This window comes from Haliotis cracherodii, unplaced genomic scaffold (genome assembly GCF_022045235.1).
Source record: "Haliotis cracherodii isolate W230 unplaced genomic scaffold, xgHalCrac1.p SCAF_5, whole genome shotgun sequence".
In the NCBI taxonomy this organism is placed as follows: Eukaryota; Metazoa; Mollusca; class Gastropoda; order Lepetellida; family Haliotidae; genus Haliotis; species Haliotis cracherodii.
This window is the reverse complement of record NW_027266308.1, coordinates 29231885-29258241: the sequence shown is the minus strand read 5'-3', so window position 1 is coordinate 29258241 and position 26357 is coordinate 29231885. Positions and strand designations below refer to the sequence as shown.

The 26357-nt window shown below is 39.5% G+C and overlaps 1 protein-coding gene across 2 annotated transcripts in view; it reads right to left on the bottom strand.

Annotated features, from left to right (window-relative positions):
• Positions 1–31: 31 nt before the first annotated feature.
• Positions 32–26357, bottom strand: part of LOC139442917 (probable gamma-butyrobetaine dioxygenase) — a 29571-nt gene continuing 3245 nt past the window's right edge. For both annotated transcript variants that reach the window (XM_071223839.1, XM_071223838.1), the window contains exons 2-16: positions 23019–23181; positions 19156–19238; positions 17271–17368; positions 13546–13673; positions 12708–12847; positions 11696–11751; positions 10407–10482; positions 9415–9459; positions 8747–8871; positions 7032–7172; positions 4811–4871; positions 4322–4375; positions 3070–3138; positions 2651–2755; positions 32–1033 (exon numbers count right to left, since the gene is read on the bottom strand). In XM_071223839.1, the coding sequence (XP_071079940.1) occupies positions 926–1033; positions 2651–2755; positions 3070–3138; positions 4322–4375; positions 4811–4871; positions 7032–7172; positions 8747–8871; positions 9415–9459; positions 10407–10482; positions 11696–11751; positions 12708–12847; positions 13546–13673; positions 17271–17368; positions 19156–19238; positions 23019–23136 (1407 nt within the window). In that variant the 5' untranslated portion in view covers positions 23137–23181 and the 3' untranslated portion in view covers positions 32–925. The remainder of the gene's footprint in view (positions 1034–2650; positions 2756–3069; positions 3139–4321; positions 4376–4810; positions 4872–7031; positions 7173–8746; positions 8872–9414; positions 9460–10406; positions 10483–11695; positions 11752–12707; positions 12848–13545; positions 13674–17270; positions 17369–19155; positions 19239–23018; positions 23182–26357) is intronic.

Sequence of the window (26357 nt, the reverse complement as noted above, 5' to 3'; positions counted from 1 at the left end):
TGGCCACTCATGCCCCATTGTGCAGAGTAATAGAGGTGACATGCAATGCAAGAACTGGGTTACATTAGATAAGATACAAAGTACTTCTCAGTGTCTGTTTACATGAATATAGACTGAAATCAATGATGGCAGGCAAATATAAAGGAAATATTATAAGTTGTAGCAGGATCACGTGAGGTACATGGGGTTATATGCCGGATCACGTGAGGTACATGGGGTTATATTTACCACTTCGCTGAAACCCACGAGCACGGGTATGGTGCTGACAAACCTAGAAACATAATCGGGGCGAACAGGGATTTGAACCCACAATCATAGGTTTCTGGTGTGCCCAAGGGACACAACTTCGGAAATGTTCTTGCCACATAAATCACTTACTTTCATTTCCAGACATAGATTTTTTCCCCTTTAGTTTCACCTCAAAACAAAATATCCCCTAATATTTTTTGCATAGTTTTAGGAAAACACCATGGATCAGCCCATGGCTCTGGACAGTGATAAGTCAAAACCAAACTAGCTTATATGGAGCAGCACAGAGAGATATAGTTACCGCAGCTTTGAGCGGAGCTTCTACTATCTGTCCTGTATCAAGTTTACATACAAATCATATGCAAAGTGACAGTCTTGGAAACAAATAAAGGAAGAATACACACGATACACTTACTATCTTCGGAACAAATACTTGTACCTTTGTATAATGGTAGAAATGATACAAGTCCATATATTTGAGGTCATAGACCCTTGATCAAGAGTCATTATTTGGGCAAATCTTGGCATCACACCAATAAATAGCAAATCCTAACACCTATAAATTCTGCAAGGAGAGATGCCTTAGACTTAGACAATAGTGCTCCAGCACAAACTACAATCAGACCTGCTTTCCTTCTCTTCTACCAGAGCTGTCACCATCAGAGTCGTTAACACTTTAGAACCAGTCCTGGTTTCCTACTCTTCTGGCAGGACGCCCATCACCAACTGTGTTTGAGAGGACTTGAACCTTGCTCTTGAAGTGGTCAATATGAACATAGCAGCCCTGAAATATAATCAGTTCAGGCAAATGTACCCATTTCATATAAAGATAGACCATTGTTTCATACAGGAAATAGTACAAGCACCTACGTCAGAAGGGCAACAATAGACATGTCGCGGATCAAGTTTACCCTAGCTTGAGCAAGTAAGCAGCACCATTTGAGGACAAAAATAAATATAATCCTACCTCCAGTAGGCAACCATTGCCATAAGAGGGCAACAATAGACATATTGTCAACATAATCCTACCTCCAGTATGTGAACACCGCAATCAGAGGGCAACAATAGACGTATTGTCAACATAATCCTACCTCTAGTAGGCAACCATCACCATTAGAGGGCAACAATAGACATATTGTCAACATAATCCTACCTCTACTTTGTGAACACCGCCATTAGAGGGCAACAATAGATGTATTGTCAACATAATCCTACCTCTAGTAGGCAACCATCACCATTTGAGGGCAACAATAGATGTATTGTCAACATAATCCTACCTCTAGTAGGCAACCATCACCATTTGAGGGCAACAATAGATGTATTGTCAACATAATCCTACCTCCAGTATGTGAACACCGCCATTAGAGGGCAACAACAGACGTATTGTCAACATAATTCGTCCTCCAGTATGTGAAAACCTCCATAAGAGGGCAACAATAGATGTATTGTCAACATAATCCTACCTCCAGTATGTGAACACCGCCATTAGAGGGCAACAATAGACATATTGTCAACATAATCCTACCTCTACTTTGTGAACACCGCCATTAGAGGGCAACAATAGATGTATTGTCAACATAATCCTACCTCTAGTAGGCAACCATCACCATTAGAGGGCAACAATAGAAGTATTGTCAACATAATCCTACCTCTAGTAGGCAACCATCACCATTAGAGGGCAACAATAGATGTATTGTCAACATAATCCTACCTCCAGTATGAGAACACCGCCATTAGAGGGCAACAATAGATGTATTGTCAACATAATCCTACCTCCAGTTTGTGAACACCGCCATTAGAGGGCAACAATAGACTCATTGTCAACATAATCCTACCTCTACTTTGTGAACACCGCCATTAGAGGGCAACAATAGATGTATTGTCAACATAATCCCACCTCCAGTATGTGAACACCGCCATTAGAGGGCAACAACAGACGTATTGTCAACATAATTCTACCTCTAGTATGTGAAAACCTCCATTTGACGTCAACAATAGATGTATTGTCAACATAATCCTACCTGCAGTATGTGAACACCACCATTACAGGGCAACAATAGACGTATTGTCAACATAATCCTACCTCCAGTATGTGAACACCACCATTAGAGGGCAACAATAGACGTATTGTCAACATAATCCTACCTCCAGTATGTGAACACCACCATTAGAGGGCAACAATAGATGTATTGTCAACATAATTCTACCTCCAGTGGACGAACACCGCCATTAGAGGGCAACAATAGATGTATTGTCAACATAATCCTACCTCCAGTAGACGAACACCGCCATTAGAGGGCAACAATAGACGTATTGTCAACATAATCCTACCTCCAGTAGACAAACAGTCGAACACCACCATTAGATGGCAACAATGGATGTATTGTCAACATATTCCTACCTCCAGTAGACGAACACCTCCGTTGAGCGAGAAACTGTGGCGACCATGAAGCATCCTGCGGTTGTTGAACACAACTACGTCACCCTCCTGAAGTCGATAGATTAACTGAAACAAACAGTTCCATGAGATCAAGCATTTACAATAAAACCTTGCTCATACCAACAAATCCCACCTTTCTGACAATATTCAATGTTCTGTGAAGAAATGTGATCTATCTGAAATTTCCAGATCTGGACAGTTATACTTTGTATATATCCATATGTATCTTCTTTTCGGTGCAAATGATTCAAATGTGGGAGGACACCCTGAATCTTACAACATATTACAACAGTATGGTGTTAAGAAAATACATAAATCTTAATCAGGTCTAATCTGGGATACTGCCACATTTGTCTACAGCTTCTCGGGCATGTACTTACTGTGTGGGACGACACCTGAAGACATTTGGCAAAACTCTGGTAGGCTGCATAGTATCTTTCTACGTCTGCCTAAAAGTTGATAATGATATCAATTAACATAAAATACAAATTCTTTGACACAGACACAGGGCCATGTGCCGACTGTTTTCAGCAGCTTGGCTCCTGGGAGTTTCTAGGGCCTTGGTCCTGCCCCACACTGCAGCACATGTGGTGTCCCCATGGGCGAGTGACTTTGTTGGAAATGTGCCTCTGTTAACCCAGCAGTGAAGGGTACCCAGTAGGATGAGATGGCAATGTGGTTGTTGTGGCGATATGACAAAGTTGTCTTCATTCGGTAACTGTGTTTACTGTAGGTGTAGCTGTGTACAAGAGTGTGGCTGGTGCCATGTGCATGTACTTCTTGCCGGCAGCATGCTCGTGAGAGTTATCTCCCCTATACTGTCTAAGGCTCAAGCTCCTTCCCAGCGCGTGACACCTTCGTTACACTCTCGGTAACATCGCTGCCACCAGTGTGGGCGCGGCCATTACAAGAATCTTCAAATTTGCCCTCTAACCCCATATGTAGTAACATTTTTACTTTTGTTTATGTCTTTGGGAATGCCATCATATTTCATTTTGAAAAGGTTTACGACTGACCATGTTTTCCAGATGAATTTACTTTGTTGTTTTGATAATGAGATTGGTTCGAGATCAACCAATTTCTCCCTTACATTCTTACTATATCAATAACACGATAGTTTTAATGAAACAGAAATTCAAATTGACAAACGAAGAAAGTAATTTAGCAGCGATAAGTGTATTCGGCGTCACGACAGTCGTCACTTATTTGTAAACATAACAGTCATTCGGTTGCGAGTCCAACTCCAAGCATGGTTGTGGCCACCTATTCACAGTGGGGAGTTTTGACTGGTGGCAGCGATAGTATAGAGAGCTCCGGGAACGTACTATCGCTGTGAGGAGCTTGGTCTATGTCTGAGGCCCATTTAAGGATGGGGCCTATTTAGGGTTTGGCTAATACCACAGCTGTTAGCCTTCTAGTGCCTCACAGGCAGCTGGTAGTGTACTCCATAAAGAGCTGAGAATGGTGGTTGAGTGCACACTTGTAATAGTACTAACTAGTGCAGCGCTTTGAGCACAACCCTGAGGTGTGGATACAGCACAATATAAATAAATTAATATATTATTATTCACAATCCATATAATATAACTCTTAAAGTCAAAATCTATTGATGTGACTCATATTGTTGCTAACCTCTGGTACTGATAATGGTCCTTCAAATGGCGGAGCCCAATTGAAGTTCACAATCTGAAACAGAGTACTTAAATGTTGCCAAGGTTTGGAAATGATAACACAAAATAGATTGTCTGATTAAATATGTGAGACAATAATCAGAGGTACATCCCTTACATTCAATATCTGCTTCTGCTAAACCTAAGCCATGGCGGACATGTTTCCTTAGACAATATTGTCTTGCCGAAATAATTCAAAGAAGTATGCATTACTTGAAGGAGACCCTTGAAGATCCGGGTTGTGAATAGGTCTTCAGCAAACCATGCTTGCTGTAAGAGTCGACTATGCTTGTCGTAAGAGACAATTAACAGAATCAGGTGGTCAGACTCACTGACTTGGTCGATGTATGTGGACGGATGGAAGGATGGATGGATGGATGGATGGGTGGACGGATGGATGGATGGATGGATGGAATGTTACAGGTGTGAAACATGTCAATATATCACTGACCTCATTATTACTGTTGAGGACAATGTGAGGTCGTTGGAAGGTCATGTGAACTGGAGACTCTCTGTGATGGAAGAAAATAACTTTAGTACATAAAATGTCATAAGTCTCTGTAGCTCACCTGTCTAATGTCCTTTAATATAAATATAATTGTTGATAATATATGAAAAATGATTGGACTTTGTGAGAGATATTAATCAATGAATGAATAGTGTTTGCATTACATGCAAAAAACAGCAGTCCCATCTCCACCATTTCCTGAATGCCCCCAAACTTTCCCACCAGTAAAAAACATCAAGAACATGACCTCACACATGACCAATGCAGTTCAACTTTGAAATGGAATGTCCCTTACCTCTAGCTACCTTAATAACAAAGTTATAAGCACTTCCGGTTTGATAACATCACTTCCGTGCGGATAACATCACTTCCGGGCTGATAACATCACTTCCAATTTGGGAAAAAAAATGCCCAATGACGGACAGTTTTCAAACCGAAATTTCTCTGCTCATAACAGTCTTAAAAACAAAGTTGCATCCACTTCTGGGTTAAAAGTATAACCTTGAACTCCCTTGCATTCATGTTAATAAGGTTGTATTAAAATCCAATCATAACTACTCCAGATATTGTACAGAATAGGCCTGGGACGGGTGATGACAAAATGACACAGTTTTATTTTTTAAAAATTAATTATACATAAATGTGAATATTATTTAACAATATTTTGTTATATAAATGTGGTAACAGTGTGGGTGTGGGTGACAAAATGTTACATGTAGTGTGCTGGCATAATAAAATGTTACATATAATGTGGTGTCATGAAAAAATGTTACATGTTATGTGTTGTCATGAAAAATTGTTACACGTTATGTGGTGCCATAAAAAATGTTACATGTAATGTGGTGTCATGAAAAATTGTTACACGTTATGTGGTGCCATAAAAAATGTTACATGTTATGTGGTGTCATGAAAAAATGTTACATGTTATGTGTTGTCATGAAAAAATGTGACATGTTATGTGGTGGCATAAAAAATGTAACATGTAATGTGGTGTCATGAAAAAATGTTACATGTTATGTGGTGGCATAAAGAATAGTCACATAAAAAGGTTGTGAGGTGTGATACAGTCCTCAGACCAATCCCCGGGGCCCACCACTCATTGATAAATGACCCGCCCCTCAGATAACAATCTCTTTTTTCCACATGTTTTTTTCCCACAGATAAGCCTGGCCATGTAGGTAAAAAACAAAACACAGTATACTGATTGAGCCGACCAGTCCTTGTTTTAGCCCCTTTATGCCCACCGCCAGACAGCGTAACAACAAGTACCATCTTTTAACGTCTGTTGGTATGACACAGCTGGGGATCGAAATCCGGACCTTCCACTCCCCGGGCAGATGCTCAACCACTAGACCACGGAGGTGGTTGTTGCAGTATGGTTATGATCGTCTTGGCATTACGATCAACTTGTGGAATGGGCCCAGGGCCCACTGGCTGAAATGATTGTAGTGCTATAGATATTGTAAGTCTGTGCTAAACAATGGGAGTTACCCTGGTCACATGACTTATCTTCCCCTGTGACCTCCCATCAAGTTCAAACCATACTGTGCAGACATAGTGACCACCCAATCCCCACTGTGCTCAATTCCTGCACTCACTGCATAGAGACTGTCTCAGTGGTCTGGTTAATGGACAGAGAGCAGAAGTTCGATGGTTCAATCCTTGTCAACGTCATACCAAAAGATGTTAAGGTGGTACTTGTTGTTTCCCTGCCTGGTCCTCGACATTAAGGGGACATAACAAAAACTGGTTGGCTCAGCGGTGTCTCAGTGGGTATTCAGTGGCATAGTATCTCAGATGTCTTGCACTATAAAACTACATGCATATCACTATAAAAATGCAATAATCTTGAACGTGACATGAGACCCCATTTCACCTAACCTCATAGCATGGCACAGACACTGGCCACAGCTTATAACTGACATGTTGCAGGATGACTGAACAATTGCAGAAGATTTGCTGGTGTGTTAGGGTAGCCTAGTGGTAAAATCCTTCACTTGTCATGCCTAAGGATGGGACCCTTCTGCCACAAGGGTACGTGTGAAGCCCATTTCTATGGCCCCTACTGTGATATTGCTGGAATATTGCCAGAAGTCATGTGGACCTTGGACCATGATCCCTTGTCCTTCATGGTGTATTGAGGACAGCTGATAGTTAATCCCACCTGTCATAGTGCACCTTCTGGAAAGTTGCAGGAACCTCTATGAGAGTTTGGAAGTGATCTGGGTACTTCTGCCTGAAATCTTCTGCCACTCGGAACGCATCAACGAATACGCTCTCTCCACCCTCAACACACTGGTCGAACCTGTAATTATCATGATGATTTAAACCAGAAGAAAATCTTTAACCATCTACTAAATTTTGTTAAACCAGAACAATATCATCATGACGGCAGCCTGGTTTCAGGCCAAGATCAGCTTCATCCAAGGTTGTCAGAATGATGGAACACAATCATTTGTTTGAACGTGTAACGTCAGATTCGGTTCGATGACACTCAATCAGCCTGATGACATCATCCATTAAGTCACATTTTATGTTTGTTTATTTCTTTGTTTAACGCAACACTCAGCAATATTACAGCTTAATAATCAAGTCTGGACCAGAAAATCCAGTGCTTGACATCGTGAAAATCAATCTACGCAATTGGGATACGATGACATGCATCAACCATGAGTCTCACTACCCCACCCTGTGAGTCGCCTTAACAAGCATAGTGGCCTTTCAGGACAAGCATGGGTTCTGAATACCTATTCTAATCCGTATCTTCATGGGTGCACATGACCAGCAATGCTGCTGGGGACCAATTATAACCAGGAATCCCCACAGACAATCTGCATGGTCAAAGCTGAGTGTTGGTTTGCATTATAGAGGGTATTAAGAGTGAGTGAGTTGGGTTTAACGCCGCTTTTAACATTATTCCACAGAGTGTCAGCTTAATGTGGGAGGAAAGTCCGACGTGATGCAGGTTTCAGACGTTTACCACTTTGGTGAAATCCACAAGCACGGGTATGGTGCTGAAAAACCTAGAAACATAATCGGGGCGAACCGGGATTCGAACCCACAAGCATAGGTTTCTGGCGTGCCCAAGGGATGCAACTCTGCGCCTTTGACGACTGGGCCACCCATCCCCCCCCGAGTATTAAGATCAATTCTATCATGATATTAAGTACCCTTGACCCATTTTCAACTGCAGTTTCACATGAGTGACGTCACCATATCTCCGTTTACTTCTAGTAAGTAATTTGACTGTACAGTGTACAGTGGCATCTATGTTGAGCATTGTGTCATTCAAAGTACTGCTAAAAAAGTGTTTCAAATTATTGTAAAGATACTATATTATTTTTGTATTGTAACTTTACATCTTATTTCAATAGTTTCTTAACTGCAAATTAATCTGTTTTTTTATTTTGTCATACTGAGCAAGAAAATCAGAAAACAAACCAATTCATGGGTCTGGCCATATGTACAGATACCATTATGTTGTCACAATTTGTCCGTACAATGTTTAGGCAGATTATTCAGTTATTATGTGAAAGATAATGCACAAGCTAATGGAAATTTGTTATGAATAATGATATCAGCTGTTGACTCATTACTGGTAATGAGTGGCGGTCGGGTAGCCTAGTGGTTAAAGCGTTCGCTCGTCACGCCGAAGACCCGGGTTCGATTCCCGACATGGGTACAATGTGTGAAGCCCATTTCTGGTGTCCCCCACCGTGATATTGCACGAATATAGCTAAAAGCGGCGTTAAACCATACTCATTCACTATTTGTAATGAATGTTCAGTTACGCAAACATTATCTGTACAATCTGTTACATTTTACAGTTGAGACAAAAGTGTGACGTCCTAGCCGTATTTTATTTACTTCTATTGTCACCTTCTGGCAAACAGGAGCTGCAGCCCGGGTGGAGACTCATAGTACACCAGGTCCATGTGAAGGTCAAGGCCAACATTGGAGTAGGCGATGTTGATCGGATGAGGCGTGTTCACTACATCAAATTTCTAGAAAGTCAGTGGGAAAAATATTTACTCTTAAATGAACATATCAATAATAATGAGTAGTCTGTTTTTGAAAACTCGACTTGATTATTTACAGACTGCGGCCATATAGCTGTGATATTGCTGAATGCGGTGTAAAACAACAAACAAACAAACTTTTTTGAGCCTGATATGACACAATACCCCAAGGTCTGTCTAACTCAACTGACTTGATTACATAATTATCAGCTATCTCAATCAACATATTCCCACGACCATCTCCATGGTTAACTGGATACAGCGTCCGCCCAGCATGGTGAAAGATGGTGGTTCAATCCCTGGCCATGTCATGCGAAAAGAAGTTAAAAGATGGTCTATATATATATACTCCTACATAAGTGCAATAATCTTGAACATTAAACTCTCCACCAAATTCCATCTAAACACCTGGGAACCATCCACATAGCATTCTTAGTGCTAAGGGGATCGTAACTCCCATACTTTTAACATAGACTTACACTGAGATTGCTTTGTAGAACAGGCCCCTGGTTGTTAACAATAACTTACATGTCCATATATGGTATGTTGAGGCTTGTCAATCAACTCTGCAACCTGGCAACAAAAACAAACACAGGGCAGCGTCACTCAAAAACAAGTTCAGGGAGGCCTTTCAAGGTACAGTCTAGTCCATCAAATGCTTTAACGTCATGACACATGAATTTTGTCAGTTTACTGAACACATGTTATTTAACCATCCGTGGAATGTGTAGAGATCTAAAAGGTGGGTGGTCGATCCTCAGCCATGTATAACCAAATATGTCAAAAAATGGTACTTGTTGTTACCCTGCCTGAGATCTTTAAGGGGATGCAACAAGGACTGCTCAGAGTGATTATACTGTGGCTGAGTTGGGTATCCATGTTAAACTGGAGCATGGAATCTCAGTGAGATAGCACTATAAACTGGCGCTAGTCCAGACTGGTACCATCTTCCCGAGGCAAGAGAGTTAGCTGACTTTAAAAGTCCAGTTTCCACCCTTGTCGAACTAGGCTGGAATTACTGGGCTCGATCGTAGCGCCACCAGTGGCTACCAGTTATGTCCCTCCTAAGCCTCTCCTATGGACCAATCAGATTCCACCTCTCGAATCACACAAAATTGTGGCGCCCAATTAGGACGACCTGATCGATAATCAAGATCTATATAGTGATAAAATGGGTCTTACATCGCAAAATGCATCAAATCATGTGAGCACCTTGATTAAAAACATGAAAAGATTTGGAAAATATCTGCTGACAACAAGTTGGCGGTGCACATGTTTTGCAAATCCTGCAATCGACCGAAATCTGCACGACAGTTTACGAACCGAATTTTGATTACGTTGCGCTATTTTGATTGGACTATGCATAGACTCGTATGTCCAGCCGAAATGTAACTCCATAATACCAGCCTAGTTCGGCAAGGGTGGAAACTGGACCTTTATAGTCATTTAACTCTCTTCCCTAGTGAAGATAAAGTGGCACAAGCAGACCACATGATTGAGGATAGTCGATCGTTCCATACCTTTGTTACCATGTTCTCCTCCAGAGGAACCCCTGTCAGCAGGCAGACACCATATTGATTTATTAGCGTCAGCCATCTGTCATTAATGATAACAATAATAAAGCTAATGATAATAATAATGATAAAGTTGTAATTTTAAAAAGAAGAGTACACAGGTACAGAAGCTCACTTATATTCAGTGATATGACATCAAAGGGTATGTGCAAAACTTGTAATATTGAATAAAACATATTGAATATTATCATGATGAATCCAATAATTGGACACAATTACTTAACTTTAATTCAATATTTGCTAAGAACATTTCAAGCTACTTATTTTGAATGACCTCCTATTTTGTTGTATATGTTGGCATAAGAATTATGACTGAGTCATATTATCATACCTCCATGCCAGAATGATGAGATCTGATTGGAACACATGATATCAATAAAATACTGTGTATCCCACCTTGCAGGGAGATAAATTTCTCAGTAGGAGAATAAATCCTTTATACAGTGTAACACACACACACCACCCCCATCTCCCTACCAGTGGATTTCTGAGAGGCAGAATAAATTCCTAATACCCCACTTCAAAGAAAAACCTGCTAACTTTTTCCAAGCCAATGAAAGTCACGTGACATAGCACAAGTTAACCTTAGCTCAATCCAACAGGTGTCTTCTATCAAATTTGAATTTGTTTAATTCCTTTACAATGTCATGCTAAAATGTGTACAAAAGATAAATCGTTGTTGCAGGATAACTCGGGGTGCTTGGAGTTTTATGCGTCCCATGTTAGCATTTATACCACTCAACTCCGGCTTGTGGTATAAAACCTAACGCGGGATGCATATAACCCCATGTACATCACGTGATCCTGCTACAACTTGTAATATTTCCTTTATATTTGCCTGCCATCATTGATTTCAGTCTATATTCATGTAAACAGACACTGAGAAGTACTTTGTATCTTATCTAATGTAACCCAGTTCTTGCATTGCATGTCACCTCTATAACTCTGCACAATGGGGCACGAGTGGCCAAGTCGCCTAGGGCGCTGCGATTCACTGTGCAGAGTTGCGTCCCTTGGGCACGCCAGAAACCTATGATTTTGGGTTCGAATCACGGTTCGTCCCAATTATGTTTCTAGGTTTGTCAGCACCACACCGAAGAGGTAAACGTCTGAGACCTGCATCACTTCGGGCTTTCCTCCCACATTAAGCTGACACGCCGTGATATAACTGGAATACTGTCAAAGCGGCGTTAAACCCAACTCATTCACTCACTCACTCTGCACAATCAGCTTACTTGAGAAGACGACGCTGTGACTGCACAACATCACTGTATGGCAGGGCTGGGATACTCTGAAATAAAGTGAAACAAGAGACTCTCTGTATAGTGTTTAAAGGAGCATCCTTCTTTACAACACAACAGTATTTTTAGTTTCACAGACCGCCTCCGTGGTCTAATGGTAGAGCGTCCGCCCGTAGAGCAGAAGGTCAGGGGTTCGATCCCCAGCCGCATCATACCAAAAGACGTTAAAAGATGGTACTTGTTACCCTGTCTGGTGCTTGGCATAAAGGGGCTAAAACAAGACTGGTCATCTCGGAGTCAGTATACTGTGTCTGAGTGGGGTATTCATGTTAAACTGTGTCATGGTATCTCAGTGTGCTAGCACTATAAATTGGCATCAGTCCAGACTAGTACAAGCAGCCACACACACACATACACGTGCATGCAATAAATTGTAAAGAACAATGAAGAACAAAGCATGGTTTATTTCACGATAAAATATGGTTCCATCATTTCTGGATATTAGAACATGTGCTCACAATGATGACGTCATATATTGGACAACATTATTTTAAATAGGGAAGTGTGTAGTGAGTTGTTCCCCAGAGATGTAGATGGGGTGAGCAGATAAACGCAGTGGCTGAATGATCGCATCCATAAATTGTAGTGACATGACAATCCATATTGGGAGATGAGGTACAGATAATTGACATGAGGATTGTGAGAATATGCTGGAAATACCAATACCAAACAAATCTGTTCATAAAATGGACTTGACCGACATTGCCAAGGTCGGATTCTATTCAGGGAATCATCATTATTAAAACAATATATATATAAATATGGGTAAATATTTTTAAAGCTGTTAAATTTTGTCCTCATCCTTAAAGAGGCTGTATATTATGTTGATATCTCTTATAAGAAGTAAACGACTCATGCGCCCCTGATGGTTTATTCTCCCTGTAGCGTTTTATTTACGATAAACAACTCCCACTAGACGTATATTTTTTAAATATGATATACCTACTCTGGCAGTGCACTCGTCAGTGAGTCGGACCTGAGCGGCACGTCGGTCTCGAGCTTCCTGGGAGTAGCAGTTGGAGTGCAGGTACTGGAGTGGCACTCTGCCCACATGTCCACAGGACCATTCCAGCTCCACTTCAGCACCTGGTACAGAAAGCCATTCTGTCACAGGCCACCAAAATGTGCATAGGCCTGTGAAGATCTGGGGTAGGAAAGGGCTTCAGCAACCCATGCTTGCAGTAAAAGGCGACTATGCTTGTCGTAAGAGACGACTAATGGGATCGGGTGGTCAGACTCGCTGACTTGGTTGATGCATGCCATCGATCCCGATTGCTTGGATCGATGCTCATGATATTAATCACTGGATTGTCTGGTCCAGACTCGATTATTTACAGACCACCATTATATAGCTGGAATATTGCTGAGTGCGGCGTTAACCAACCAACTATTGTCATTGATCACAGACATGTGCATACCATAGTGTTGCTGATGACACGGACCTATATACAAGTCCGTGCTGATGATAGTGACTCATTTATCAAAGGAGGATTTCTCCATCATGAAAGAAATCCAGGATTACAGGTACATTAAGACACAACCAACTAACAATAATCACACTTTTATGTTCTCTTCGGTACCAGGGGCAGTCGCCCTTTCTACTCATGAATATGTCACAGACCATAAAATAAATTCCTTTTTGGTCTCTGACAGATTCAAGTGAAGAAATCAGCCAATTTCTAACAAGGACTGTACATCGCAAATTTTTGCAGTCAAATGTCTGACATTTGAACAAAATGGCCATCGGATGTTACAGAGGAAGTAAGTAAAATGTCAAATGGCACCTGAAATGTTTGCAGATGCTACAGAAACATCAGGTGGGATACTGACAACGTCCATTGTCTTCTGACCACTGTCCAGCTGCTTACATTCCTGGCAATGACAGTTGTGACGCAGCCATGCCCCATGAAACCTGGATCACAGATATTGTAATTGATGACCAAAAACTAATTCAGACAAAAAAACCAGCACAATTAAATGTGGCAAAACAGATAATACACTTAGTGGCACAAGCCCAAACTCTCCCTGTCAGCATCCCCCCTCTCACTGAATCTGATACTCTTTAGCCATGATCTTATCAGTTGTTCTCCTGCTCCAGTGAAGCAGGCATGGGCAAGCTGGTCCCAGTTTGTTTACTTTAGGGCACTGATGGCATGGGCCAGCTTGACACTCAAGGATTGAAACATAAGACTCCAAGACAAAACAGTGTAACTACAGTGACCAAATCAACTCTTTGAAAAACGTTTTGGAGGTAATAACTATAATAAAGTGTCTATTCACTGGAAACTGATATCCCTTGACCAATATTTAAATCATGTTCAATGTGTAAGCATTTATATATATTGGGTTTAAACCCAATTAGGCAATTCATTAGCCATTACTAATGATGGTAGTTTTGGGTTAGGCTCATACTCATAGGTATGTTAGTAGACTAACCCTTGGTCTATATAATTTTGATAGAAACCAATAACGCCAATAACTTGAAAAAGAGCCACACTGAGATGAGAGATTCAGCTTTTAGAAAATTTTACACTTGCTTCATGTTTTAGGGCTATACCATTTATTTCAGTAAAGGGAAGGCAGAAAGTAAACTAAAAAGCTTGAGATTCTGTGAGGCAGATTAGTGAATACTACCCATTTCTAAATCCTGGGATTGATTGAGCCCAGAAAATGAGAAGTATAATGCTAAAATAATAATTTCATTAGGACACGTGGTTTTCGGGGCCCATGTTGATATGCAAGAGGCAGAAAATGATGGCAAAGATAACAGTAAAAAAATATTTTGTAATAGATTTATGTACATCCACCTGAGTACTCAAGATATTACATCAAACGACTACCTGATTATTACCTAAATAATTAGTAGTCTTTATAGTCTTTATTCATTAGGTATTGTAGGCCACAGGCCCATGAAACATTACAGAGAATACAGTGAGAGAGAAACATTATAATACAAAAGTAAATTTTAGGTGATTTACGCAAGACGTAGTTTCATTGCTTTGTAGATGAATACGGATAGATTTTGAATGATTCATACATTTTTTGATGCCATTAAAATATTAAACGTATGTATGGAGGGGTACAGGTAAAACTTTTTGGGTATATATTTTCGTCTTAAATGTACATATCGATCATACATTATTATAAAATGAAATTCATCTTCAATTTGATTTTGATTGCAAGCCAGACACAACCTTTCACATTTTAACTCTTTTTTTTATACCTCCCAGTCTCAATTCGGAGCTGGTGGGAACAGTATCTAAATTGTGCAAGGGCACGTCTATATTTAAAAATTGATAATTCTTTTAAATATGTTTCTAAGCCGAAATTTGTTTTGAATAAACTGTAAAGAATTGATTTTGAGCTTGATGAAAGAGCTGCGTGCCAAATTTGTTCATAAGATTATTTTAGACCAAGTATACATTCTGACAGAAAGCTGGAGATATTACTTTGTCGTCTACAAGGAGCATGGCTGAGTGTAACAAGTGTATAGTTGACAAAGTTATCTATATCCCTGCCCATGACGTTATGGTCCCAAACAAGGTAACAGACCCAACATTTCTCTTAGCCCATGTCAAAATAGCTGCAATGGAAATTCTAAAATAAACATTAAAATAACTCCTTAATATCATATGGCACTAGTTCAGTATGCGCTTTATACATAGACATGCAATGTTTGGCAAGGAAATATTTAACGGTTTATTTGTTATACTACTAAAGTAAACCAATCCTATATTAAAACTTAAATCCAACTTGTTGTCATGGAAACATATACAATTAAAATTTCTAAAAGTGCTATATATCAAAAGGCACCAGTTCAGTATGTGCCTGGTAGACATGCAAAGTTTTGTAAGAAAGTATTTAACGGTTTTTTAGTTACACTCTGGAAACGAACACCACCCCTGTAGGACCTAAGTCCAACTTATTTCAATGGAAACGTGAAAAATAAAAATTTCTAAAATTCCTAAATAGCAAGAGGCACCAGTCCAGTATGTGTCTGGTAAACATGCACAGTTTTTGTTGGAAAGTATTGAATGAGGTTTTGAGTTTTGCTCCGGAAACAAACACTACCCTATAGAACCTAAGTCCAACTTGTTGCAATGGAAACGTAAAAAATAAAAATTTATAAAATTCCTAAATAGCAAAAGGCACCAGTTCAGTATGTGCCTAGTAGACATGCAAAGTTTTGTGAGAAAGTATTTAATGGTTTTTGAGTTACGCTCCGGAAAGGAACAGCACCCTCATAGAACCTAAGTCCAACTTGTTGTCATGGAAACGTAAAAAATAAAAATTTATAAAATTCCTAAATAGCAAAAGGCACCAGTCTGATAGACATGCAAAGTTTCGTGGAGAAATATTGAACGGTTTCTGAGTTATGCTCCGGAAACGATTTTGGGATGCACACATGCACAAACATGCACGCACGCACGCGCGCGCGCGCGCTCGCAGGCACACACACACACACACACACACACACACACACACACACACACACACGCACACGCACACACACACACACACGGACGGAACCCATTTCGGGGAATAATAATCGATCATGTTTACATTTTGACCCTTTCTCAAAGCTCATTACGGGGGTCAGTGGGGTAGCCTAGTGGCTAAAGTGTTGGCCCTTCAAGCAGAAGGCTGGGTTTGATTCCCAATGGGCACAATATGCGAAGCCCATTTCTGGGGTAACCTGCCATGATACTGCTGGAATATTGCAAAAATCGTCCTAAAACAATACGCGCTCACACAAAGGTCATCATGTTCATATGTTCATTTTTTACCTAACATAATCGAAAATTATGGAGTTTTGTTACAGGTTTGTAATAACATTTCTCCCAGACATAATCATTGTATATACAGGCAACAGACTGCTAAATTATGTAGTGGCAGGTTTTATCTGTTCTCATTGTAGACACATGTCACGGAACATTTGTTTAGGTTATTGGCTGAACTGAACTTATCAGTGACCAGGTTTTGGGTCTTAAAAGCTCGACCTGTACCCAATAATATATAGTATATTGGTAGTCCTCAGCTTGAAAATTTATCACTGTTGCACAAAACAACATTAACTTGCTCACTCTTATGAAACATTCAATAAGAAAAGAAGAGCCAATTACTCAAGTGTGAGTGAGTTAATGAGTGATTGAGTGAGTTAAACAGTGATTGAGTGAGTTAAACAGTGATTGTGTGAGTTAAACAGTGATTGAGTGAGTTAAACAGTGATTGAGTGAGTTAAACAGTGATTGAGGGAGTTAAACAGTGATTGAGTGAGTTAAACAGTGATTGAGTGAGTGAATACGGCTTTACACTACTTCCAATATTCAAGCAACATCATGTTAGGGGACACCAGAAATGAGCTTCACACACTGTACATGTGTAGGGAATCACATATGGGGAGGACAAGCGAATGCTTTAACCACTAGGCTACCCCACCGCCCCAACACAAGTGTGTCAAAGAGTTTTATATATAAGTAGAAAATATTATAAGCATGTTACGGTTTACCTTGACTTTGAGCCATCTGACCATTCCACATCCAGAGTCCTCCCCGAGGTGGTTACAGTGTTTGCTTTGAGGGTTGTGGGACTGGTACTTGTATGCCTCTGTAGAAGCAGTGAAGGGGTTAATGTTGCTGTCTCACAAAGAATTAAACTTCTGAAATGCTCTGTTGAATTTTAACCATGCAGGGGAAACATGGCAGATGCTACTTTTTCTGATAATAAAAATTCTTATTAATGAATTTTTAATTTTTTAATTTTTTTAATTACAGAATCCAAAATTTGCAGAAATGTACCAAACAGATGTCATGTTTAAACCAAAATAACACAATGATGAACATATAAAACCATTGTTTCCTTGATACTACAGCTGTAATAATTATTTCCTTGATACTACAGCTGTAATAATAATGTTTCCTTGCTACTACAGCTGTAATGATTATGTTTCCTTGCTACTACAGATGTAATAATTATGTTTCCTTGCTACTACAGATGTAATAAGTGTTTCCCTTGCTACTACAGTTGTAATAATTGTTTCCTTACTACTACAGCTGTAATAATTGTTTCCCATGCTACTACAGTTGTAATAATTGTTTCCTTACTACTACAGCTGTAATAATTGTTTCCTATGCTACTACAGCTGTAACAATTGTTTCCCTTGCTACTACAGATGTAATAATTGTTTCCCTTGCTACTAGAGATGTAATAATTGTTTCCTTGCAACTACAGATGTAATAAGTGTTTCCTTGATACTCCAGTTGTAATAATTGTTTCCTGACTACTGCAGCTGTAATAATTGTTTCCCATGCTACTACAGCTATAATCATTGTTTCCCTTGCTACTACAGCTGTAATAATTGTTTCCTTGCTACTACAGCTGTAATAATTGTTTCCCATGCTACTACAGTTGTAATAATTGTTTCCTTACTACTACAGCTGTAATTGTTTCTTATGCTACTACAGCTGTAATAATTGTTTCCCTTGCTACTACAGCTGTAATAATTGTTTCCCTTGCTACTAGAGATGTAATAATTGTTTCCTTGCAACTACAGATGTAATAAGTGTTTCCTTGATACTACAGCTGTAATAATTGTTTCCCATGCTACTACAGCTATAATAATTGTTTCCCTTGCTACTACAGCTGTAATAATTGTTTCCTTGCTAGTACAGCTATGATTGTTTCCTTGCTGCTACAGCTATAATGATTATTTCCCTTGCTACTACAGTTGTAATAATTGTTTCCTAACTACTACAGCTGTAATAATTGTTTCCCATGCTACTTACAGCTGTAATAATTGTTTCCCTTGCTACTACAGATGTAATAATTGTTTCCCTTGCTAATACAGATGTAATAATTGTTTCCCTTGCTACTACAGATGTAATAATTGTTTCCCTTGCTACTCCAGATGTAATAATTGTGTCCTTGCTACTACAGCTATGAGTGTTTCCTTGCTGCTACAGTTATGATTGTTTCCCTTGATACTACAGTTGTAATTATTGTTTCCTTACTACTACAGCTGTAATAATTGTTTCCCATGCTACTACAGCTGTAATAATTGTTTCCTTGCTACTACAGCTTTGATTGTTTCCTTGCTGCTACAGCTATAATGATTGTTTCCTTGATACTACAGCTGTAACAATTATTTCCTTGATACTACAGCTGTAATAATTGTTTCCTTGACACTACAGCTATAATTATTGTTTCCTTGATACTTCATCTGTAATAATTGTTTCCTTGCTACTACAGCTGTAATAATTGTGTCCTTGCTACTACAGTTGCAATAATTGTTTCCTTGATGCTACAGCTATAATAATTCTACAGCTTAATAATTGTTTCCTTGATACTACAGCTGTAATAATTGTTTCCTTGTTACTACAGCTGCAATGACCTACCACAATGCTCTGCAAACAGGAGAAACTGCTCTTTCCCTTCAGCAATCTCGGGACTCTATAAACAGATAACCTCACACTGTTTCCTGCAAAAAAAGCACACTAATTGTCGTTGTCTATCGTACAATAAAACACTGCAGTGTTTTATAAGTACTGTACAATAAACAACTCCCACTCTTCATGTATTTCCTAATTACACTGAAATCCCCCTTATCCAACATGTTACATTTATGTTATACAAAATAAATACTACACAAAATGCTTCTTTTATACAGAATCTGGTTTCCAGATCCAGACAGTGCATTTCAATTACTGATGGTGCAAAATACATAATCAAGTGCATTTCAATTACTGATGGTGCAAAATACATAATCACAAACATTGCATCTGAAAAGGTTCATTCAAGCACAACACATTTTTCACACATGAGTTCAACTTAATACATATGTAATTAATCAACTTTAGCTTTAGAGGTAAATATGGCCATAACTAATGTTCAATATTCCTTTGTTTTGCATTACAAGGTAATCTTTGTTATTTGCTCCATTTTTCATCAAAATAAGTACATTGTCAAATATCTGTAACCAAGAATTATTAGTGTATTAGGAAAGAGAAAAATATTTCCCAGAATCCTGGATCCTGGACTCGATTACTTATAGACCGCCATCATATAGCTGGAATATTGCTGAGTGTGGCATTAAACAACAAACAAACAAACAAACAAAAGAAGAGGTTTGCACAAAGGCTTTTTTATACCTAAATTTAGTCCATGCAACGGCCATTTTCAATGTTTCAAAGTGAACAGTTTACATTGTCTTCTGTAGGTACATGTTGAACATGTTATGTGAAAATTATATTGATATGCTTGTAGATTTGCAGAAGAGGAGATTTAAAGTTCCATGCTAATCGACAGATGGACAAAGACCCATAGATTAAAGGGGCACTGATCTAACGCAATTCCCCGGGACTGGTTGTTGCCTTTGTTATTGTTTTTTCCCAGTGAGTACCCGGATGTATAGCAGAAATCTAGACTAGTTCGCGACCTCTGCTGCGCCATTTGTAAGCGCATTAGTCACTTTTATGGATACCAGTAGTAATGAGGGCGTATGGTCACATTGATCAACAAAATGAAATACAGTTTTCGAGATAATAAGGAAATGTAGGTATCTTTGTGGGTAGCATCGGTAATGGTGACGAAGTTTTGATAAGTCACTTGCTTGGTAATTTTGCGTTTTTCGTTTACACTATTTAGACTTGCAACATAAAGTAAATATTTCACCTGAGCATTGATTTTTTATAGTGTGTATATTATTTTACTGTCAAAATGTGTAACATATTTATTAAACGTCTAAATATTCAGTTATTTAACAAATCGACTGAAAAACTTTTCCATCCCTATTATTATGATAACGAATTCAAAACATTTTGATGTTTAATGTCATCACCAAGAAACTGAAAATGTTACGTTGTAAAGCACATTTCTATGTTGTTTGGCTTCTAATCCTACATAATAATCTGTTGTGATGTTTGTAGGCCCTTTTGATAGTCTTAATCAATCTGGACAGATTTTTTAATCAAAATAACTGAAATATTTACACATTTTATAAATTGCCTGAGAGAATAACATTTTACAAATTGACGGTAATATATACACGCTTACAATGGAAAAGACCTGTGAAAACATCGTCTATCGCGCATTGAAGAATTTCCCAACCAAGACGTAGAGAAACAAGAACGAATTATCGGTTCAAATGAAGGAAAACAAAATGCAAATACCATAATTACAACCTACCAAATTTATGTGTATAAATTTTAGGCAGCTTCCTTGTTCGAGGAATGTATCCGTGAATATCCACACAAAGGAACAATATCCCACTCGTCTGCAGCTGTACAAAGAAACTTATTCGATGTCACCTGTCGCTGTAACAATCAAATATTTTAAAAGATATATATCGTTTCGGGATATTATAACCCGTGTTCGTTTCTCAACTGATCACTTGGATTGTTTCAGGTGTTTCACATAGGTGTCAAGTCTCAAGGGTCGGCTGAGAAAGCCCACGTGTAAACTAACATTCATAACTTCCACGGTTCCTAAAAAATCCATTGAGTGATAGATAACAATGATCAATCAATCAACGTATTATCAGTTAACCCTTTGAACAAAGTATGTTGTTTTTACATGGGCACTTCACGCCATGATATGAGTGTATTCCCTTTGTTTTAATAAACCTAGACATGTAAACACTCACTTTTGACATATCCACTGTGCAAGATATCGGTGATTAATCAATCAACGTATTTTCTGTTAATCCTTTGATGACTAGGAACGATCCGTTGATTTACAAAAAAAAGTAAATCAACTGATTATTCATCTCTTGCTGGGCTGCCACGTGCATATTACATAACACACATTTCACCTCACTTCAAACCTGGATTTAGATTGAATAATTACCCCAGACACAATAAATGCCAAATGGGAACCTTTGTCAGGTAATCTAAGTGGTGCTACCACTAATTGTACCTGTAATAAATTCATTAACTGAGCATCAAGTGAATGACGACAAATACACAAGTGTAGGGTTATACGAGAACACGTGGATGACAACAAGGGAGTAGTAATCGTATTATCGACGCAATCCGAAATCCGAAAATGCTTTCACTGCATGGATACTTTTTTTTAATATTAAACTATAACCATCTGGGGTATTTCCAATGACGACATCCGATGAGCCGCGCCGTTCTTTTTGTCTGTTTGTTTAGGCTGAAGAAATTAATTAACATGCGCCCTTTGTCGAAATCTTTATAGATCACAGTTAACCAATCAGTGTTTATGCAAAAATGCGTAAAACAAATATTGCCTCCAGCCTCCAAGTTTATTTAACTGTCCTTGCAGACGGTAGCCCAGTCTCTGGTCATGCTCAGTTGCGTTGCGTATCATCCGGGTACTCACGGGGGAAAAAACAATAACAAAGGCAACAACCAGTCCGGGGAATTGCGTTAGATCAGTGCCCCTTTAAGCACACATAGCAATGTCTTGGTCATGTCAAGGTGACCTCAAAGCTATCAGAGCCCAATGTGGATAATACGCCTCACATGGACAAGTCCAAATTTACTACCTGGGTACCCATCCCTCTATTACCCTACCCGGGTACAAGGTGTCCGACTGAGAATAGTTTGAACATAGCCCTGGTCAAAATGTATTTAGATATACGTATAAAACGATCTACTGAAGTTGACTGAAGGTTTTTCTTTATTCAAACATATAATTTCATTTATTCAGAAGGAATAGGTGCATAGTCAGAAAGAAATATCAATATTAGTGACTTTTAGGGTAACCATATAGTTCTGGATCAATTTTGTCATTAAACAATATATCACATGACTAACCACGGGTCTGGGTAGTCCTGTAATCTACCAGACCCGAATACCTGAGTTACCCATCCCAGCCCTACTAACCACGGGTCTGGGTAGTCCTGTGGGTACCCAGGTCCTTCTCAGTACCCACCAGACCCGAATACCCGAGTTACCCATCCCAGCCCTACTAACCATGGGTCTGTGTAGTCCTGTGGGTACCCAGATCCTTCTCAGTACCCACCCAACCCGAGTACCCGAGTTACCCATCCCAGCCCTAGTGGATAACATACTCAGTGGATCAAAACATTACTTACAGCCCTGAAATATGATAGCCTGAATTGTTATTTCTTGACATGAACTGTGAAAACCCTGAAAAGCTGATTTTGTCATATGGAAACATGCACATCTGAAACAACCCAACCCCAAAGTTTAAGGAATTAACATTTTTATCTAACATGAAACTTTGATCTTCCCCCTAAAGGAAACCATATAAAATAAGACTGATTGTCTACCTGCTTGAAGCTCTGCCAGAACACATCCACCAATTGTCCTCTTCAGTGTAGTTGTGGACCGAGACCATTGTACCAGCCTTGACATACTTGTGCAGCTGTATGTCAATGCTTGGTGCATCGGGCACAGTCTATGATTCAGTTATTAGTCCACACCAGCTGTTGGCTTGTCAGGACATGAAAACATATATAATAATTCAATTACAGGTGATATTGATACTGCTATCTTTGTACACCAAGGCATAAGATGATCTGTTGTGTAATCTCCCCTTTCCAACTACAGTACACCTGAGAAGATCCAGGGTGGAACAGGTGTTCAGCAACCCATGCTTACCGTAAAGGCGACTATGCTTGTCATAAGAGGCAACTAACAGGATCAGGTGGTCAGGCTCGCTGACTTGATTAATGCATGTCATTGTATCACAATTGCGTAGATCGATGCTCATGATGTCAATCACTAGATTGTCTGGTCCAGACTTGATTATTTACAGACTGCCATCATAAACCTGGAATATTGCTGTTTGCGACAACCAACTATAGTACCTACCTATTGAGATGATATAGGTCAGACCGCTTACGGGGGTTTATGAAATTTTGCCCCCAAAATTCAGGTTGGTTGGTCAAAAATATAAAATAATTCCATATTCAAATATTTCTTTTTTAATTCCTTCAAAAAGTTAAGTTGGTAGGGAAAAAAGAAACAAATTTAGGGCTGCTTCAATTTCATTATCCACACAGTTCTGCTGCGATTTGTACCAACTTGTGGTGTTTTCAAGTTTTTCAAAAACATTTTCAACAGGTTTTGTTTATAGAACATCTGTTTTTCATTTTCATTTTTTCACATTTCAAATTTTGGGAGTCAGCTGGTTCATAAACCAAATCTGGCCAAATGGTGGAAACAGCTTAACTACAATACCTTCAAATATAACTGAAATGTACACATGGACCTTCCTGCTCTTCACCATAAACTGTGCAATTCCCTTTGTGCCAAACTGCCAAATTGTATTCACAAAAAGCAGATGTCCCATAATGTTACACCGTAAAATCATGGAACTTATTAGACATTAATGGCAAATAAATACATATAGTTCATTCAGACATTTACCTTAACATTTCGCATCAGACAAGAAGCATAATATAACTAAATATATTAAGCTGATTTATGATACCAAGACACATGTATCATTTACTGATATATAATCTGTATTTGTGATGATTGTCCATTACTAGGATTTCACACAATTTCAAACTAGCAAATGTCCAACTGTTTCCAATTACTGCAAGGGCGTTTTCTGTCCTATGGCAAGTTGGGCTTTAAATCTTGTTGGACGGTCCTGGATCTCGCTCTATTTAGCCTGGGTGAAGTGTAAAAATGCTTCCTTTCTCTTCACCTCATGGAAATTCACTCTCAAGAATTAGATGGCAGCATGTTCAAAATCAGTCAGGACGGCAGAGATCTGTTAGTTGGTCCTTCAGTAAACCGAACAGTCTGATGTTGGTTTCTCTCTGTCAGGAGACGGCAGAGAGCTTGTTGTTGGTCCTTCAGTTAACAGAACAGTCTGATGTTGGTTTCTCTCTGTCAGGAGACGGCAGAGAGCTTGTAGTTGGTCCTTCAGTACACTGAACAGTCTGATGTTGGTTTCTCTCTGTCAGGAGACGGCAGAGAGCTTGTTGTTGGTCCTTCAGTACACTGAACAGTCTGATGTTGGTTTCTCTCTGTCAGGAGACGGCAGAGAGCTTGTTGTTGGTCCTTCAGTTAACAGAACAGTCTGATGTTGGTTTCTCTCTGTCAGGAGACAGCAGAGAGCTTGTAGTTGGTCCTTCAGTTAACAGAACAGTCTGATGTTGGTTTCTCTCTGTCAGGAGACGGCAGAGAGCTTGTTGCTGGTCCTTCAGTTAACAGAACAGTCTGATGTTGGTTTCTCTCTGTCAGGAGACGGCAGAGAGCTGTTAGTTGGTCCTTCAGTTAACAGAACAGTCTGATGTTGGTTTCTCTCTGTCAGGAGACGGCAGAGAGCTTGTAGTTGGTCCTTCAGTTAACAGAACAGTCTGATGTTGGTTTCTCTCTGTCAGGAGACGGCAGAGAGCTTGTAGTTGGTCCTTCAGTTAACAGAACAGTCTGATGTTGGTTTCTCTCTGTCAGGAGACGGCAGAGAGCTTGTTGTTGGTCCTTCAGTTAACAGAACAGTCTGATGTTGGTTTCTCTCTGTCAGGAGACGGCAGAGAGCTTGTAGTTGGTCCTTCAGTTAACAGAACAGTCTGATGTTGGTTTCTCTCTGTCAGGAGACGGCAGAGAGCTTGTAGTTGGTCCTTCAGTTAACAGAACAGTCTGATGTTGGTTTCTCTCTGTCAGGAGACGGCAGAGAGCTTGTTGTTGGTCCTTCAGTTAACAGAACAGTCTGATGTTGGTAAGTATCTGTCAGGAGACGGCAGAGAGCTTGTTGTTGGTCCTTCAGTTAACAGAACAGTCTGATGTTGGTAAGTCTCTGTCAGGAGACGGCAGAGAGCTTGTAGTTGGTCCTTCAGTTAACAGAACAGTCTGATGTTGGTAAGTCTCTGTCAGGAGACGGCAGAGAGCTTGTAGTTGGTCCTTCAGTAAACCGAACAGTCTGATGTTGGTTTCTCTCTGTCAGGAGACGGCAGAGAGCTTGTAGTTGGTCCTTCAGTAAACCGAACAGTCTGATGTTGGTTTCTCTCTGTCAGGAGACGGCAGAGAGCTTGTTGTTGGTCCTTCAGTGAACAGAACAGTCTGATGTTGGTTACTCTCTGTCAAGAGACGGCAGAGAGCTTGTTGTTGGTCCTTCAGTTAACAGAACAGTCTGATGTTGGTTACTCTCTGTCAAGAGACGGCAGAGAGCTTGTTGTTGGTCCTTCAGTACACTGAACAGTCTGATATTAGTTACTCTCTGTCAGGAGACGGCAGAGAGCTTGTTGTTGACCTTCAGTAAAAGACATTGTTTCAACATTGATATCTGATGTTGATTCAACATTAGCATTTCAACCTCATTACAAATTTCAAATCCATCCAAAATCACTGTCATTTCAATGTTGAAGCCCGACATGATTCAACATTAACATTGTTGTGCCTGCTGGGTTGCAATCAAGATAACTTGTTAAGAAAACAAAGAAATTTATTACACCAGCCAATTTATTTAATAACTGGAGGTCAGTTGAGGGAAAACGGGCAGTTTTTTCTGTCTGTATTATCCGATGATTTTGGGAAGGAAACATTTTTTTACCGAAAAGTAACTCCTGTGGTTATCTTTTTGTATGAAGATACTCTTGTTTCCAAAACTAAAACATTTAATTTTGAAAAACATTGACTTGTATAAGTATAAAAAT